At 44.7% G+C, this 17,426-nt stretch overlaps 1 protein-coding gene across 3 annotated transcripts in view; it reads left to right on the forward strand.

Annotated features, from left to right (window-relative positions):
* Positions 1-4,506: 4,506 nt before the first annotated feature.
* Positions 4,507-17,426, forward strand: part of GAD1 (glutamate decarboxylase 1) — a 46,604-nt gene continuing 33,684 nt past the window's right edge. Inside the window, exons 1-4 of one of the 3 annotated variants that reach the window (XM_074967537.1) lie at positions 4,507-5,230; positions 6,611-6,757; positions 10,154-10,216; positions 17,102-17,260. In XM_074967537.1, coding sequence (XP_074823638.1) covers positions 6,688-6,757; positions 10,154-10,216; positions 17,102-17,260 — 292 coding nt within the window. In that variant the 5' untranslated portion in view covers positions 4,507-5,230; positions 6,611-6,687. The remainder of the gene's footprint in view (positions 5,231-6,610; positions 6,758-10,153; positions 10,217-17,101; positions 17,261-17,426) is intronic. The other 2 variants (XM_074967536.1, XM_074967535.1) reach the window with 2 other exon arrangements.

Below are 17,426 nucleotides of genomic sequence, written 5' to 3' on the forward strand. Positions count from 1 at the left end.
ATTTGAGATTCAACCTGGGTTCTTTACTTTTTTGTATATTACCACCACTACTGAAGGTTCTGTGGGCCTCATTTATGCCCTTTAATTGGGTTGTGCAGGTATAGCTGAGTGGGAAGTAAACAATTCTATTGACAACACACAGGAACGAATGGAATCCAGCTCTAGCTATATTAACACTGCAGGATTAATTGGGAAGGAGGGAGTAAAAAATTATGAATCACAAAAGTAAGCAGCTGCGACTCTCTAACTACTCCCAAGGAGCAGATCTGCTGAGTAAAGTACCATTTTTACAAAGTTATTTTTCAAAGTAGGACCACCTTTTGGTCCTTTCATTAAAGAAAACTACATACGTTTTTTTTCTTCTTGAGATTAGAAGTGTTTAGAATAGACAGCAGCACAAACAAGCGTGAATAAAGAAGGGAATATCTTGCATTATAGGGAGACCACAGTGTATGTAAAATAATGTGATTTCTGATTAGACCTTTCTGGATGTCGTTCATTGCAGGGGTGCAGGATGTGCTAGCTGGCAGCCTTTATTTAGCTATTTTTGAAATAAGTGATAGGCCTGATTTTAAGTGTGGAACACTTAGCATATATCTGTGACTGATCAATCATAAACATAAAGCAGATGGTGTCTCATGCAAGGATTTAAAAATAGCATCAACAGTGAAAGCAACCTTTTCTTAAGTATAAGTAGATAACTATACACAACAAAATATTTTGCAACAGAGCTCAGCATAACTAGTTACAGTGGTTACAAGTGTGATGTAATCAAGAAGCATGAGTTTTGAGTAGAATATAATTTTTATTGTGACACTAGAGGCCCCAACTCGGACTGGGGTATGTGTGAGGATTGTACCTGCCCCAGGGAGCGTTGTCTAAACATATGAGGACTGAGGCAACAAGTGTAGAAAAAACAAATGAAGATAGTGAACAGAGTATTGGAGAAAGTACCATATTTGGTAATGCACTTCCTGAAACTCTAAACAGGCAGAGCTAGCTTCCAGTGTTTGGTATATTGTATCTTAATGACCCTTTCCATTTGTTTTTATTCAGATCTATGTTAATTTATATATGCACCTTAATTATTGAATAGCCATATAGGGATAGCCATACAGATATTTATTTTTGGTTCCGGTAGCCTCCCAGAATTCTCAAGGTTCATATTAACTGCTCCCTGCTCACTGAGAACTTATTTGGATGAGTTTAAATGGAACCAATACTAGGTGTTAAACAATACTTGTATAGGAGATTTCTAACCTGCACCATGATAATAAAGGCACCAAGAATGTAGCACTACAGCATACTATATCCTACTATCTTTGAATTTATACAACAGGTTAACAGTTTTCATTTGACATATTTAACTCATTCAATAAAGGTCTGTAAATTTAAAGAATGGAGACACTCTTTCAGGTTTCTGGCTTGCAAAGCACACAACAGAAAACAATTGTGTGCATGGTCTGTGTAAGGAGCACTCAAACAAGGCAGTGAAAGCACAATTTACACACATTTTTAAGGTAAAGTAACTGTACAAATAGTTCAAGTTGTACCACAGAGTGAGGCCTAATCTTGAGAGGTACTGAGTACCTGCAGCTCCCTCTGAAACCAGTGTCTCTCAGCTTGGACCCTGTCTAACCATAGGAAATAATCTTTACAACTGCTTAGGAACCTTTTGTGTTTTAAAAGTCTAAATATTTACCATGTTTCTGAATTTTGAAAGCAAATGCAGGGACTTATGCTGGGAAAAGGGCCTAATACTGTTCCCACCTCCTCCCGGGTGTCTTGCTTATACTCTCCAATGGGTGTAAAATGAGACTCTAGGCCCCTTAATGTAAGGATGGATTCTACACGGTGTAGATCGCCCTCGCCTGCCCTTGAAGCCACAGGAGTTGATGGCTCGGCCCCCTTGAACTGCACATTAATTCAGATGACACGACACAGAGTGAAATAAACGCTGTAAGTGTAAGCTATACATTATTGCGTTCACTACAGGCCCATCTCCATTAAGGTTACTTTTGTTCAAAAGCTGAAATTGAGAAATAGCGCCATCTGCAGGAATTTTTCTTAAAACATTTTTCCCCTTGTAACAAAGGCTATCTTCGCTACTGTTGTGTTTGTCCCGGGGTTTTCCCCCTCTGCCCTACTGAGTCAAAATAAATAGACTGCTGCACCCTTGTAAACCCCTTTTTGAAATCACTTTGATTCAACTCGGATTTATTTTACGTTTGTTTTAAATTATAAAATAACATTCCTGACTAATCTACACTGGGGACCACAAATTTGTATTTGCCCCCTAGATAAACCGCTGTTCCCTAATCTGGTTTTGACAAAGCCTCTGCCCGGTGAGAAGGTTCGGACTACTCGCTGTGGCACGGAAGCTGCTACCACATGAATACTCCCCTTGTTGCTGAAGGGGGTTGCCTTCGATGAATGTAATACGGGCAGGGTGTTATGTTTTGCATGAAACTGCAGGATTAAAAGGATCTAAGCAAATGCGGTGTGTTATTGAACCACCCTTTAGGAGAAGGATGTAAAATGATCTTTAAGGCATAAGAGCACCTTAAATTCAGACCGAAGTTCCGTATCCGTATCCGCCTTGACAAAGAACTGACTTCAAACACAAAACCTTTTATCTGTTTCCACTGGAGCTCTGGCCAGGTAAATGTGCCCGGGTCTGGGGGATTCGGGTTCGAAGGGGGGCTAAGGGAGAGAGAAAACCATGTTTTTGCTGGTTTTGCATTGACTTCAAGGCTCTGCGTGCTTTTCTAAGGCACCTCTGTGAGAGAGCGCTCAGCGTGTGCCACTGGTCCCCTTCCCTCTCCCATCACTCAGCTTTCCCCTTTCCTCCCACTCTTACTCTAGCAACAGCCTGAAATAATTATGGCCCTGACAGATCCCTGCCTTCCGGCTTCGCTCCCAATAGTTAGTTGAATTATTTGAGTGGATCATAAAGCTGAAGCAAAAAACCTTGCTGGCAGTTTGCATGTACGTACAAAACCCTCTAAGGGAGAGGCGTGAGGTAGAATCGTCGCCTGCCCTTCAAAGAGCTAATTCACAGAAGGCACCGGCATCGAACTCCCTTATTGTTACATGATTGCTGTCCGAGGTGCTGAAACCAGCGCTGGGGTTTTGACAGCTAAATGAGCGTGTAGGGGTGAATGCAATTTTCTTACTCTATAGCCTATGCAGGAATGTTCTGCTGTCTACTGGGTTGCCATTATTCTCGCATTACCTTTTCGGTTGGAAACATGGTGCCTGCTAAACGTCGACTAAAACATGCAAAGTTTGGTCCGTTTGCCTTGCAATTCTAAACAGTACTTTTCAGAACTCAGCCTGACTGACGTTCGTGCCATTTAATGATTTGTTGTTTCAGACGCTGAAACAACTCTGTCTTCAGCTTGCCACTGACAGCACTTTGGGTTCTAATAGTTTGACTTCTTCCCACTAACGAGTTCGAGTTTTTCTTGAGCCTAGACCTGTAGATATTCTCTTTTACCCGAAGACACAGCTTGAAAAGTTTCAAGATCTAGAAGAGTAAATGCACCCATTGCCATATTTTGTATTAATTTCCTAAAAGCAAATATATTTATTTACAATTATATAGACAATTAACGATAATTACATTATTCTGTCTCATTCTCTGTAATGAGCAAACGTTCTGTCTCATTAGCTGAAACATCCTTTTAATAGTTTTCCCGAGAATAGCTGGAGCTATTAGATCCTTTCAAAGTATATTTAAAAGATGCTTTTTTTGATTCAGAGTATTTTAGTTGTGTGTCCATTTCCTAGACAGCGCGTCTTCACGGCGGAGCGATAGTTCTGGGCATTTAGTACTGTCATTCGGTAGTTTCGCTCTCCAAATTGGAGATTTTAAGGTGTTTTTTTCATTCTTCCAACCACCAAGTCCTTCAGAAAGGACACGTCTGAACCTGTTATGCTGCTAATATTTCTGACTGACGAACACTTCTTTGACCTCCATAAGACGTTTCTTTTTCAGTCATTCCTGCAAATCATGTACCTGTCTTCTTTAGAGACATTCGTATTGATTCCTATGTCTAGTTACTTCAATAATTTGAAACCTAACACTACAGTCCTCATTGGAAATTGCTAGCAAAACATCTCCTTTAAAATGTAATGCTCTTCTGAGTTTTAGAGGCTAAAAACAAAAAGGTTTTCTGAATGTATCTATTTTTAGCAAGAGGAGGTTGGTGGTAAGTCCTGGATCTAATTAAAACATTTAAACTAAGTCATAAAAAAACAGGTGTTCCTTGTAGCCATGGTAAAGACCAAAAGATTCATCCGTCTGGATCTTTGACGCCCTCTGGTGGAGACTCACAAAAATAATTACTCATAGCTTGGGGGGTCCTAAAGAAGAAAAAATGAATGGGGTATAATTTTCTGATCATAGTGAAGAGAGGGGGGTATTTTTGCTAAGCCCCGTTTAACAAAGACACTGCCTGAAATTATTCCTGAGATAGCATGTTTTATATGGTACTACAGTGTGATATGAGTTAGAACAAAAGAGACTGAAAGGCAGCTAAAGTTGAGATCAAATAGCTTTCTTTTAAAGAGATGATTTTTTTAAAAATCGGCTGTTTGTTGGCAGTCACGACTGCTTCGTGTTTATATAATGAACGTTTTTGGTGTGTTGGAGATAACCCTCTCGGGCTCAGAAAGAACTCAATAGGTATTTTAAAAGATGCACATCGCCGAGCGGAAGTGTCTTTCCTACTAGCCCCCCTGCCCTTCTCTGAAAACAGAGCGTGTTGAGTACGTACTGTATTACTCATAGGTTCAGCCTTTCTGGGTGCATCTTCGTGATCTGGATTCACAAGCGAGCTATAAAACCCCGAGGCGACCAAATCACCTGCAAATAAGTCACGTTAGCCTGGGAAGGCAACACTTGGGCGCGTGATTTCCGACCCAGCAAACTGACCTGGTCGATCTCCCCCCAGCCTGCCTGCTTGCCTTCCATATTGAAGAAGAGGAGGTGGTGGAAGCGGTGTGACTCATGCCTGCGTCGGAGCAGATCACCCGGCGATTCACGCTTTAAAAAAAGCAAATCCAAGTACTTGTGGAAAAAGGTCATCGCGAATTAAATTCCGAGGCGCGATTGGTATTCCGACGTCGTTTCTCGCGGAGTTTATAAGCGGCGACTCCCTCCCAAGGTTAGAATCCCCTGGCTTTTTGGACACTTGGAGTAAGGGTGGGTTCGCTCTCCTCCACGGTAAGTCTCCTTTAAACTCTCCTCACTAGATTGTATTATTCAAGCCTTCAGGAGGCTCTTTCGGAACGGGGGGCTTTTCCCAAAACCATTTTTGTGTGGCTGCCCTGTCCAGGGAGAAATAATATGTATTTTGAGACAACCGGCGCGGTAGACTGTTGGGCTAACCTGTTACTTCACTTCCAGGCATTGTCCAGTGAGTCCCTCTGCTTTAGGATGTCTATTTACATCTTGGTTGGTTGTGGGTTTTTTTAAATAATTTACCCATTTACCATTGAAATCACTGACCCGTTGTATTTACACGCTGGTTTTAATCCGCGCAGTGAAAATGAATAACGAGTATTATTGGCTTCGGAGGAGGGGGCTTCTTAATTTACTGGACCTTGATTTTCTTTCTTGATTTTTCTGGATAAAATAAATCAGACCCAGCCATGGGTGGGGACCATCAGATAAGCGAGGCATTGACCGGAGGTTCTCGATCAGCGAACCAAAACTGGTTATTGGAATGCAATGTCCGCCTGTAAAGAACTTAACAGCTGGCTGGGAACAAGGGTTAGTCCACAAGAGGTGGATCTTACTATGATCACCTTTTTCAGCTACGTACCCCCTGATAGCATATGCCAAAGTTTAAATGTGAATGGCGTGGTTCAGTCGTGTGCACGTTGAACGTGCATCTATGCACACACATGAATACATGCATATAACACACATACGCGTACAAAGGCAAAAAAGAAAATGTGCCTTTGTTACCGGCGACAGATCTGAGGATTTATATATCAATCCTTCCTGAATATTTTTGTATTTAATCTGATTAATATTTCAGGGACTAGACGATAAAACACAGAATCGCAGCAAGAATTCTGTTGAGATTGTAGGTCATTTTGACTGATAATTTAAAATCCTGTTTTATAAGTTGGTGTCAATTTGACATGAGCCATAATTGCCCTCTTCAGTGGCCATTGATATAATTGCGATAGATTTCATGGTCTGCTAAATCCATCATTCCGCACAGGATATAGCGCTTCAACATCCAGCAAAGAAGCGATTTGGCTCTTCAGCCTATCGAAGAATTTTCTAATTGCCATGTTTCCATGTTAGCTGCCTTAAACTAAATAAGTGTCCGCGGCGCGCCTTCCCTGAGCTTTCCTTTTCATCGCTTTGTTTGTGAATATTTTTGCCTGGCTAAGAAACGTCGTGATAAGGACTCTTCTACTCGAGATGCAACCCTTTGTGCAGGCTTTCCCAGACACTGTCACTTCGCGAGGAGTTTAATTGCTTATTGTTGGCTGCAGAAACATACCCTGACTAGTTAATCTAGACAGGACTCGCGTTTCATCCTTTCAGGAGACCAGATCTCTAAAGCCGCCTTTTCTTTCCTTCCAGTAAATTCTTTACTGTCCAACCACCAGAGAAATATTGGAGGAAAATACGGAACCAAACGACTTTGACTTTCTGAAGTGATGGCATCCTCTGCTCCATCCTCCTCCAACGCCAATCAGGACTCCAACCCCACTAATTTACGACCCACAAGTAGGTTTTAGTCTTTCTCCTCGTTTTAAACCTTTTGGATGCTTTATCATTTTAGCATGGCACTTCGGTGAGACCAAATTCGCCACAAAACGACAAAGCTGGAAATCCTTGTTCCATGCCCTTAAACTAGGTGTGGAAATTGCTCTGTAGAAAGATCCCATCTTTCTGGTGGTTTAAAATCAGAGGCTGCTCCTTAGATTTTTCACTAATTTTCTAAGGATGCCGAAAAGCCTCAGCTCCAGTAGTGTTTGGTTTTACAGGCACATTTTGGGAGATTTAGAAAATAAACTAACTCCCCAGATGGCTAGAAAATCAAGATTTTTTTTTAAGGGGTGGAGGGAACTGACTTGGTTAGAGGGTGAAACTAGACCCTGGGTGTGAAGTGTGTTCCAGACTTGCATTTTATATTGCTAATGCTACAGCTTCCTTTTTGCTTACATTGAGGCCTATAATCAACTGAAATTTCGATGCTAATTGTAGCTTTTCAGAGCTCTGTATCCCTAATTGCTCCGAATTTGCCTTGAGTTATTGAGGTGTGAGTGGGAAGCAGATCTGGTGCAGGTGGAGGGAGAATCGTTTTTTCGCTCTGCCTAGACAATTCAGACAATCAACTACCATCGGGGGGGAGCTCGATGACATAATCACCGGAGACAAAGAGGGGGGAATAGTAAGAAATAAAAGCTTGACAGGCACAGTAACGCGGGGAATAGCTTTTACCCTGAAAGGGCTGCCTGGGCTATGAGGCATGAACATTAGTGTCATTATTGTGATTATTCTGCAACTCGAAAGAATGGGCGGGGGACACCCACCATGCAAAAACCCCACTGGAAAACAGTTCATTTGTGTGAGGCTTGAGTTGTTGGGGGGGGGGGGTTTCGGGGGGAGGGCGTTGTCTTTTGCTGAGATGTCAGGACTAAAATCGGATTAATCAGAAATTCAGTTTAAGGAAGAAATAACTATGTATGCCAGCAATACAAAATCCCATTTTCTCTCTATCTACGATGGATTAGCAAAAAATGGTTAGGGGACAATCTGATAGGGTTTAAACTTAAAAAAAAAAAATCACCCAGAGGGGCACTTAACGAAATTCTCTATCTAACCAAATCCGTGGGCTAGAAATAGCCCAGGAGTGCAGAGCTCCCTCATCCACACGAGCTGTTTCCCGCCCAGCTGTTTTCTTGGCCGCCTGGGCGTTGACTGGGGAGGGCTGCCATGTTCCCGGAGTAAGTGCTTCTGCCCCTGGCTCCCTTTGGCCATGGTCTTGCTGTCAGGCTCCATCTTATTCCAGCTCTTAAATGCCTTCGGCTGCTTGAAGTGTCAGAGCTTTTTTTCCAGGCTGTCACTCTCTCCTCTCCTGCCCTCCTGGGTCCGCCTCTGACCCCTCCAGCCCCCGCACCTCTTCCCTCCTGGCCAAGCTGAGGTCCCCTCGCCCGCCACCTCCTGCCTTGCGGTCCTGAGCCTCGGCTCTGGTCCTGCCCAGTCTGTTCCCCGCCGCTGCCTCTGCCCAGCCCCTCCTCTCCCGCTCGCTCCTGCCTGCCCCGCAGCCCCGGCTATTCTCGGCCTCTCTCCCCGGGCCCCTCCAGCCGCCCCGGGTTCCCCAAGCCCCCTTGCCCTTCTGAAGCTCCCGCTCCTGCCCTTTCCCTGGGGTGACCTCCCCTGTCTATTCTCCAGCCAGCCCCGGGCCTAGGCTCTCGCTCCCCCTCTCCAGCCCGTCGCGCCCTGCCGCCCCCTGCAGGCAGGCAGCCGCGCGGGCACTTGCGGCGGGAGACCAGAGGCGGCAAAGCCGGTCCCGCCTGTGGTCGGGCGCTGAGGGGCAGCTGGGCGGGCTCACGCTCGGGACCTCTCTCCAGGGCGCTGGGCTGGGTGAGGGTCAGCTCGCCGTGCCCAAGGGGGTGGCCCCGCCTGCCCCAGCCGGCCGGGCCCTACCTCCGGCGGTGGCCTGGCTCCATCACCAGAGGCCCGGCGCTTGCCTTGTCAGCCAGCGGCTTGTGAGCGGCGGGACACAGCGGGCGCAATGCCCCGGGCTCCCCCGGCTTCCGCGGCGAGTAGCGAGGGATCCCAGGGGCCCAGCTCCGAGCCCGGCCCCACAGCCTTCGCGGGGCGCGTGAGCCAGGGCAGGCGGCGGGGTGGGGTCCCTCACTGCACAGGACTCGCCCTGGCTGTGGGGCACGTGTTATGCCTCGACTGCTCAGTCCGGTTACGGACCGGCGCCAAGTAACCCGGAGCCCATCGGGGCCCACGCCCTGCCGCGGCTTCGCCGCCCAGCCGGCGCTCTGCGCGGGGAGGTTTGTTAGGGGAAAGACTGGGCCCGTTCTTTCCCTCCGCCGTTCTTCTCTATCCCCCTCTCGCCCTTCTTTCACTCGTTGCCCGGTTTTGTTTTTCCTCCGTCCCGTCCCCCCCGGCGTTGTTTTCCGAGGCGCTAGCTTGCCTGATCTTTTCACCCCAAGCCCCTTGCTTCACGTTAGCTCAGGTGACCACAGGAGCGTGCCCTGCGAGGAAACAGATCGAGGCAACTGGAGAGGGACTGCTTATGGTACCGTGGAAATATGCCCGCTACTTACGCGGTGTAGCTGCCTGGCACTGTAGGGGGACAGTAACCTCCTGGTAGCTGAATGTCGGCAATTCAAACCACACACACACACACACACACACGACAAACGCCCCGCAAAGAGACTTGTGATTATGTCAACGATTGCTTCTTCTGTCCTCCTCCCTCTCCGCCCACACCCACACGCCCATCCCCAGTTCAGCGGTGAACCCTGCCGGCAGTGCACTGTCTGAAAGCACAGCCCGGAGGTGGGGTTGAATGAAGGGGCGGCTGGAAAGTGGGGAGCAGAAGTAAGGAGAAGACGTGAGACGCACTAATGTGCTGCCCACTGTCAGTCCGGCTGAAGCTTATTCATGCAAGTCCGATCATGTAGTCAAATACTATTTTTCACCCAATTAATTCCTGAACTCTTCCAGGACCCCATTTCATGCCAGTTTATTTTAAGCTGCCATTTTGTTGGAGGCCTGCCAATAAATTATTAGCTGTTAAGGTCCCAGATGCCTTTTCTTTCTTTCTTGATGGGCTAGTGTGACATCTCGATGGTGCTGCTGATTTGAAGACAGAGTCGTCTCTGCCCCAGGTGACTCCAGACGCTGGTCCAACACAGACTAGGCGCTTGGAGCCCTTTTAAAATGGTGATCTCTGAAATTATCTGTATACCTCCTCATAGGGCAGTGAGGATGAGGGTGGAAAGGGAGGAGGAGATAGGCAAGAGGCGGAGTGTATATTGTATTGGTTTGGGGGTATTTTATTACAATTTAACAGCAGATGCCCCCCAAATGGAAGTGTCTGGATCTTAGCCCCTAGTGCCTGGCTTCTGTATTATGTGAATCTGTCTTTTGTTTTAGCCTACGACACCTGGTGTGATGTGGCTCATGGATGTACCAGAAAAATTGGTCTCAAAATATGTGGTAAGTGCAAAGAAGCTGTCCATAGTTCGCAATGTGCATTTGTGACCCTTCTTCTGTCTTTGACCCCCTCCATGCCTGGGAGTTTCTTGTTGCCAAACAGAGCGCTCTCTCCTGGTATGAAGCAAGGCTGAGAGAGGGAAGCTTTAGTAAGCCATCTCTTTGTATTAAGATAACTCAGCAAAGGGAACAAAATGAGAAGAGATGTGCCTCCTCCCAGTGAGCCCCAATTAACCCCCTAAACTCAGTTAGCAATCCAATTTGCTTTTAGTAATTCGTGGGAGGCTGCGGGAGCGCCGCTCTTTGCGGACTCTTCCGCCCTCTGCTGTCAGAAGAGAGCAAGGGCAGCGCAGGGCTTGGAGGCGCAGCACCGCCCTAACTCGGTCTAGACACAATGAAATCCCTGGTTATTTCACCCGACCCCCTTGTGCTCGAACCTGCTCCAGTTGAAGTCAATCGGAGCGCTCCCATCGACGTCCCCGGGAGCAGGTCTGTGGCTCAGAGCGCCGCTTTGCGCAGCTTTTCATCCCGGAGGTTTTCTGAGCCACATTTAAAAGTATTTTTTCAAGCACTGAGCTTGGGAGAAAGTGACCGAGTCTGTGTGGGGCTGTGGCGGGTGGTTACCCATTCCAGCACTATTTGATCTGCTAAAAACGAAGCGTTGTCTCTATGCTGCTTCTTTATGAGAAGAGCTTTGAGGAGCATTGTAGCTCACCATGGTCTCCTGTCTGATGACACAGCTCCTCTGAGCTGGGGAGAGGGCTAAGGGGAGGCGAAAGGGGCAGGGGCTGGCGCAGAACTTGTGGAAGCTTAATGAGACTGAGGGAGCGGCCAGAAGGGCGGCTGGGAGAAACGAGCAAGGTTTTTGCCACATCTCACTGTCTGAAAATTTTCAACCTTATCAGGCCGGAAAATAGAATCTCCTGGGGTGGGGGTGGGGGGAGAGATTAACGAGAGCCTTATTAAACAGCAATTCGTCAGAGCGCTGTGTTTGGGAGATAGTGCTGGCAGCCAGTCAGCGTGCAGACCGATTAAATGAAGGAAAGGAAACAAATATACAATCAGATTGCAACGTTACAGCAAGAGATTCATTTACAGATAACAAGCTGTCTTCGCCTCTCCAGATTTCTTCATAGCGCCTTCCCTTTTGAAGACAAAGAGTCTGATCTTTATTATCTGATGCCAAACGATCATTCCTTTTATGCAGCATTTCCCCCGTTATGAATAGGAATTATTTTCTCCCCATTCTCAATTACCTTTTAGTAAGAGAACCATTTTAGTGTGTGTGAAATGGGCGGTGAGAGCGTTTTATCAATGCAAAGAACTATTTAAACTCCCTTTTCCCTAACCAAAGCTCATTCGCTAGATGCTTTGTTACATGGAAGTTTGGATTCAGGAAATTGTAGGTTGCAATTTTTTTAGCCCTCGGTCTATTAAGAAGTTGCATTGGAACCCAATGGTGCTATTAACGGGTAGCCGCTTAGTTCTATAAATAGCCCCTGATCTGGGTTTAATGGACCGTTCCCCTACGGGTCCCTTCAGTGTCTGGAGCTATGGGCTTTTTCATCATCGTTTTAATTTAGCACGGCAAGCAGAACTGATAAAGTAACGCACCGCTGGGTTTGTTCTGTGTTGCTAGACTACCAGGGTTATGAAGGGACATCACAGCACCACACAGTGCAGGTGTTAAATAAAATAAACTGAAAATGAACAATCCCACCATGTTGGATCTGAAGAAGGAAAAGGACTGTTGGGGGGAATTCAAACAAATAACCATCTGGTTTCCAAGCAAGCAAACAAACAAGGATTGAAAGGACACTGTATTGCATGAAGGCTTACTTTTATTTTCAGTACTATTTATTTTATTACTCTTTTCTGCTTTATACTAAAATGATACACTCGGTAATAATGATAATACACGGTAATTCATCTAATACAATGATTTATTTTACTCAGCACATGTATAAGTACACACACACAATTAATCACACTGCTATAGAGCTCAAGCACAGGAATAAAAAGTTACCCTTGGAAACTAAATAGCGTAAAAGCTGAATGCTGCCAAATACCATTTTTTAATTACAGCTATTTAGAAATATGACATTTGAATATTTACAGTCGATTCCTCTTAATTCTACACAATATTGTTTCAGAGCCTACATATCATGGAATTACAGAGTTTTACAGTAAACCGGACATGAGTCGCTCCTGTCTGTCAGGCAGAACTGCTGTTTCTTGAAAACCATTAATTTTGAACGCAAACTTTAAATGAGATTCAAAACATGGTTCAAAGCAAAAGCAAACACGTGAGCAATGGATAGGTCTTCAACAATGTTTTTGTATATCGTGTATTTTAAACTTTTACCAACTACTTGTCCAAGATGTATGCGGCATATCTTCCCTTAAATATGTCGGTCTGCCCTCTTACCTAATTAAAAGCCACAGTCGGAAGGGGGAAATACCTTTTTATAAGCAAATGTATTTTAAATGGCTTGATTGATTTTCATTGAAAGCCAAGTTTGCTGGCCGTGCTCAGGGTTTTCACTATGGGTGTAGTTCATTTATAATCTTTCATTATGACCCACACAAAAAAGTGTCCGCCCCAGACTGCTATCATTGCTGACGGGACCCCATTCGACAAACACTTGATTTTACTCCCATTGAGATCAGTGGGACTACTCCTCTGAGTAAAACTGTCCATACGCGTCCGCGTAGGGCGATGGGGCCCAGTCTGCTTTCACGGCTGATGATGATACTCTACAGAACAGCAAGTAACACGGCACGGGGAGAATGTCGAAGGCGCCTACGTGAGTTAGAGCATAAGTCTTACTGAAAGTCCGTGAGACTTTTGCTCATGACTCATCCAGGCGCTTTTGCAATTAACACCCCAGGGAGATATAGGTTTGTGATGCATCTAGTACAAATGATTTATGTGTGTATGGAGGGACTGTGGTGGTGTGGTTAAAGCACTGAACTGGGAATTGGGAAATCTGGATTATATCCCTCCGTCTGAAGTCTATTTGATCTGCAGTGTAAGTTGTATAAAAGACGGTTATCCACTATCCATTCCCCCTTTACAGTGCAAATGCTATTGTTTCCTATCCATATTATTTGTTATTAAGCCTGAGATTCAGGACTCTAGTTCTGTTCCCTTCTGGTACATTCCTGAGAAAAGTAGCTTTTAAAAATGCTGCTCATGCAAAGCTATGAAAATAACTTGCAGTTTAATGTCTGAGTGTAGCAGGTGCTAATAAGGGCTTTCGTCTTCTCAGTTAGACGACAAATTGCATGGACAGTTATTTATTCTCCGCTGCTTCCACTGTCTCTCCAACATAATTCTTAATTTAAATTCATAAGTGGGATACAGATATTTTAACGTTTTGATCTATTCATGTGTTTACCCTCAGGCATAGAAACAGCCTCCAAGTAAAGCCCTAGCATGGCTACTCTTTTCTGCTTTCCAGTGAACTAGTTAGGCGTTTATAAATCACCAGTTCCTAGAAGATGCCCAGGGGAAAAAAGTAGGCGGGAAGAGAAATTGTTGCGCTGTTGTCGGCCAATCAGAAAGCAGTAGACCATTCAGTTATTGGTGCAGCTTTTAACCACTTTGGTTTCCCTTATGTTATAAATTCACCAAGTTCCATTAAAATAATATTATGGTCGAGGAGAGATCCACAACGTACACAGGTATACCGGTAGGCAAATAAAGTTAAAGCAGCAACAGCCCCTAAATTCAGTCCTGTGGTATGTAGGCCCTCAAACCAGCCTTTTCTCTTGTAGGTTCTCAATAAGGCCAGGTGAGTCTATACATAGGTGGTAATGCGCCAACTCACAGTCCTGAGCCTGAGTCACGCAAAATGTCCATTGATTTCTCTGGAAGCTTTGGATGAGCAAAAAATAGAAGAGGAGGCCCCCCAAGTTGGCTACAAAGTAGTTATGTAAACCCACCTCGGAGCATGAGTCTCACGTCTGGGGGTACCACCGTGTTCTCAGTGACTTGTAACGTTAACCAGCGCTGCCAGATTCTCTCTGCTAAATGGGAATCAAGACTGATAAAAGTCCTTACATTAGGGGTGTGCGCTCAAGTGAAGCTGTCACTTACTATTAATAGCGGCAAAGAGTCCTGTGGCACCTTATAGACTAACAGAGGTACTGGAGCATGAGCTTTCGTGGGTGAATACCCACTTCGGCGGACCCACGAAAGCTCATGCTCCACTATGTCTGTTAGTCTATAAGGTGCCACAGGACTCTTTGCCGCTTTTACAGATCCAGACTAACCCGGCTACCCCTCTGAAGCTTACTAGTAATAGTTCAATTGCTTTGTTCTGGAATTAACCTCATTTGCCTTTATTCACTTTAGATTAGTTAGATAACAACATAGACCGGGGTTTTGGGGGAACTTTCTTAAATATGTCAAAGGAAATATTGCTGTCTTTTAATTTGGACAAGGACTCTGGTTCCGTCTGCTCGGTAAGGGGATCAATCTGAGCACTGAAACCCTGCGACCACCAAGGAGAGGCAACCAAGCAGTTGCCAGCTATACCAATCCCTTTAGCATCTAGACAACTTCTCCAACCATCTTAAACATAATCTTCTGCCTCCCGGGAGGTAGTTGTCATCTTGTCTGTAATTCAAGATCTGCCCCTCAGCTTAGTATTGGAAATATTTTAAATATATGTTTATTTTCACTCTATAATATGAACGCCATAGGGGGTATGCAACAATGAGGAATCGCTGTATTATTATTTTTCAGAGCAGTTGTCCTTTTTACAGAACTTCTTGCACTGAATATCTCAAGGAAATGTCTTCTTGTTTATATGGAAAATAGTATGCTTCCTGGGGCAGACCATACACCCGGTATAGCACATGCCTACTTTGTTATGCTACAGCCTGTTTCTCTGTATTAGAGGATCATTTACTCATAAGGTTACAGCAGTCAGGTGGGTTGTTCGTTTGTCTTTTGTTTGTTGGTAAGAAATCATTTATTTTTAATACCTGAACAGCTCCCCTTACCATGCACTAGATCCTAGACGCCCTTTAATTTTTCTGAAGTTTCCGGATGGGAGGCTCATGCTCTTAAATGCACGGGGTAGAGGTGGGAGGATGAGAACTACACGCTAGAGCGGGTGGAGGTGATCATCAAGTGGTGGTCTAGAGAACAATGACTATCTGGGGCCACCCTTGTAAACCATGGGATAGTAATCCTCAATTATGGGGGTAATCCTGTTGGTTTCATTTGGCTGTTTAGGTGATTAAGTGACTCGTGCAGTGAGGGTTTGTTGTCCTGCATCCACTTTTTTGTGTTGGTCTCATGCGACAAATTTCTTCCCTACGTTTGAAACTGAAACGAAGAACTTCCAAGACCATCAATTTTCAGCTAGTGGCTCAGTTTAACTGTTCCACAAGTATTACTCTGTAGCCAATTAGTTCATCCAGTTATCATCGTGTTATTTAGTTTTATGGTAAACTCTGACCCGTATGCTATTTCATATACATAACAAAGCAGCAGAGGTGATTTTTCACTCTGTTGAGATTGAAACTGTAGCAACAGGAGCTAAATCCATTGTGGTTTAATACAGAATCATTAAATTCAATTTAAATAAAAAAGGCTATCACTCCCTCTTCTTTGCATTTTGCGCTCCAAGTCTACTGAGCCAATCTGTAAAAGGAACTCCAGAGCCTGCGGATTTACTGCGCGGTAATTGAGAGCAGACTCCCCCCCTCCCCCCCCCCATATTCAAGATGTATCTGCAATTTTCAGTTTGCAAAAGTCTAAACTCATGAAGGCTATTTCAATTGTCAGCGCCCCGTAGCATTTACCTATGAGAGAATAAACCTCTAGCTAGTTAGTATACTGGTGGCTACGAGCCCAGAGTCTAGAAAGCCAGCCAAGGGAAATGGACAGAACGGAACAAGGAAAACAGTGACAGTGTTCCAGAGTAGCAGCCGTGTTAGTCTAGCCGTTAGATGCAGAGATGCATCCGATGAAGTGAGCTGTAGCTCAGGAAAGCTCATGCTCAAATAAATTGGTTAGTCTCTAAGGTGCCACAAGTACTCCTTTTCTTTTTGCGGATACAGACTAACACGGCTGCTACTCTGAAATATAATTATTGTTTCATTTCTACTTTGTGCACGGAGAATATTGTTGTTTTCTATTAGGATATTTTATGGAGCCCATCGCCGAAGTACTTCAGCTCCTGAAAATATTGTCATAATGATTATTTCTATATAATCTTGTGTGTTAGAACTGTATCTCTGATGATAGCAGATTTTCTGAGGCCAGGAGGAAATGATTAAAAACACAGAAATATTTTTTTACCTGAAAATCAGCATCTCCTCACTTTTTACTGATATTAATTTATCATCACTAATAGGGAGAGAACTCTCGCTGAGGTTAGTGCCTGTATCTTTAGAACTGGACCATCTCCTAGGTTAACCAGTTACTAACATGCTTCCTTAGCGTGATGGCAACACGAGGAGGAAAACTGAAAGTGGCCCTGATTTTAATCACACATCACTGCCCCTTCCTGTCTGCTAGGCCCATAAACTTCGCCTGCAGGCTGCGATGGCATTGACTTATCCTGAACGCTCTTCCCGTGGCTGATTACTGAAGTGGAATCTGTCTGATCGACTTAATAAGAATTTACCACTGCACTAAATGACGAAAATTTGTTTTTTTGCATGGCTGGGTTTCTGTGGTCGATGTAATTTGGAGCTCACCCTCCTCGAGGCAAATAATCCCTATAAATACTCTTCTTCCTGACCTCATTAGGTAGATACAGAACAAACCCCACTTTGAACTGTTGTCTAGTGAGCTGCTTTAAGCGTTTATAAACATGCTAGGAAGTGAGAATACTCTGACCTGTGGATCTTGTAATAATAATGTAGGGTTCTTGCAAAGGAACAACAGCCTGGAAGATAAGGGCCGGATTGTGAGCTCTCTCAAGGAAAGGCAGTCTTCCAAGAACCTGCTGGCTTGTGAGAACAGCGAGAGGGAAGCCAGGTTCAGGCGGGCCGAGACAGACTTCTCCAATTTATTTGCTAGAGGTAAGTGCTCCTTAGAACAATTGGCTGCTTAATCTCAGCAGTGTTTTTATGGTCTGTCTTTCTGGCATTTCATCTAGCTGCAGATTTTGCTTTTTAATAATGAATATCTTTTTTTTCCCTGAGAATTTTGCTGTCAGAGTAACGCCCTGTAGATGTAGATAACATG

Source organism: Natator depressus, chromosome 11, assembly GCF_965152275.1.
Source record: "Natator depressus isolate rNatDep1 chromosome 11, rNatDep2.hap1, whole genome shotgun sequence".
Taxonomy (NCBI): Eukaryota; Metazoa; Chordata; order Testudines; family Cheloniidae; genus Natator; species Natator depressus.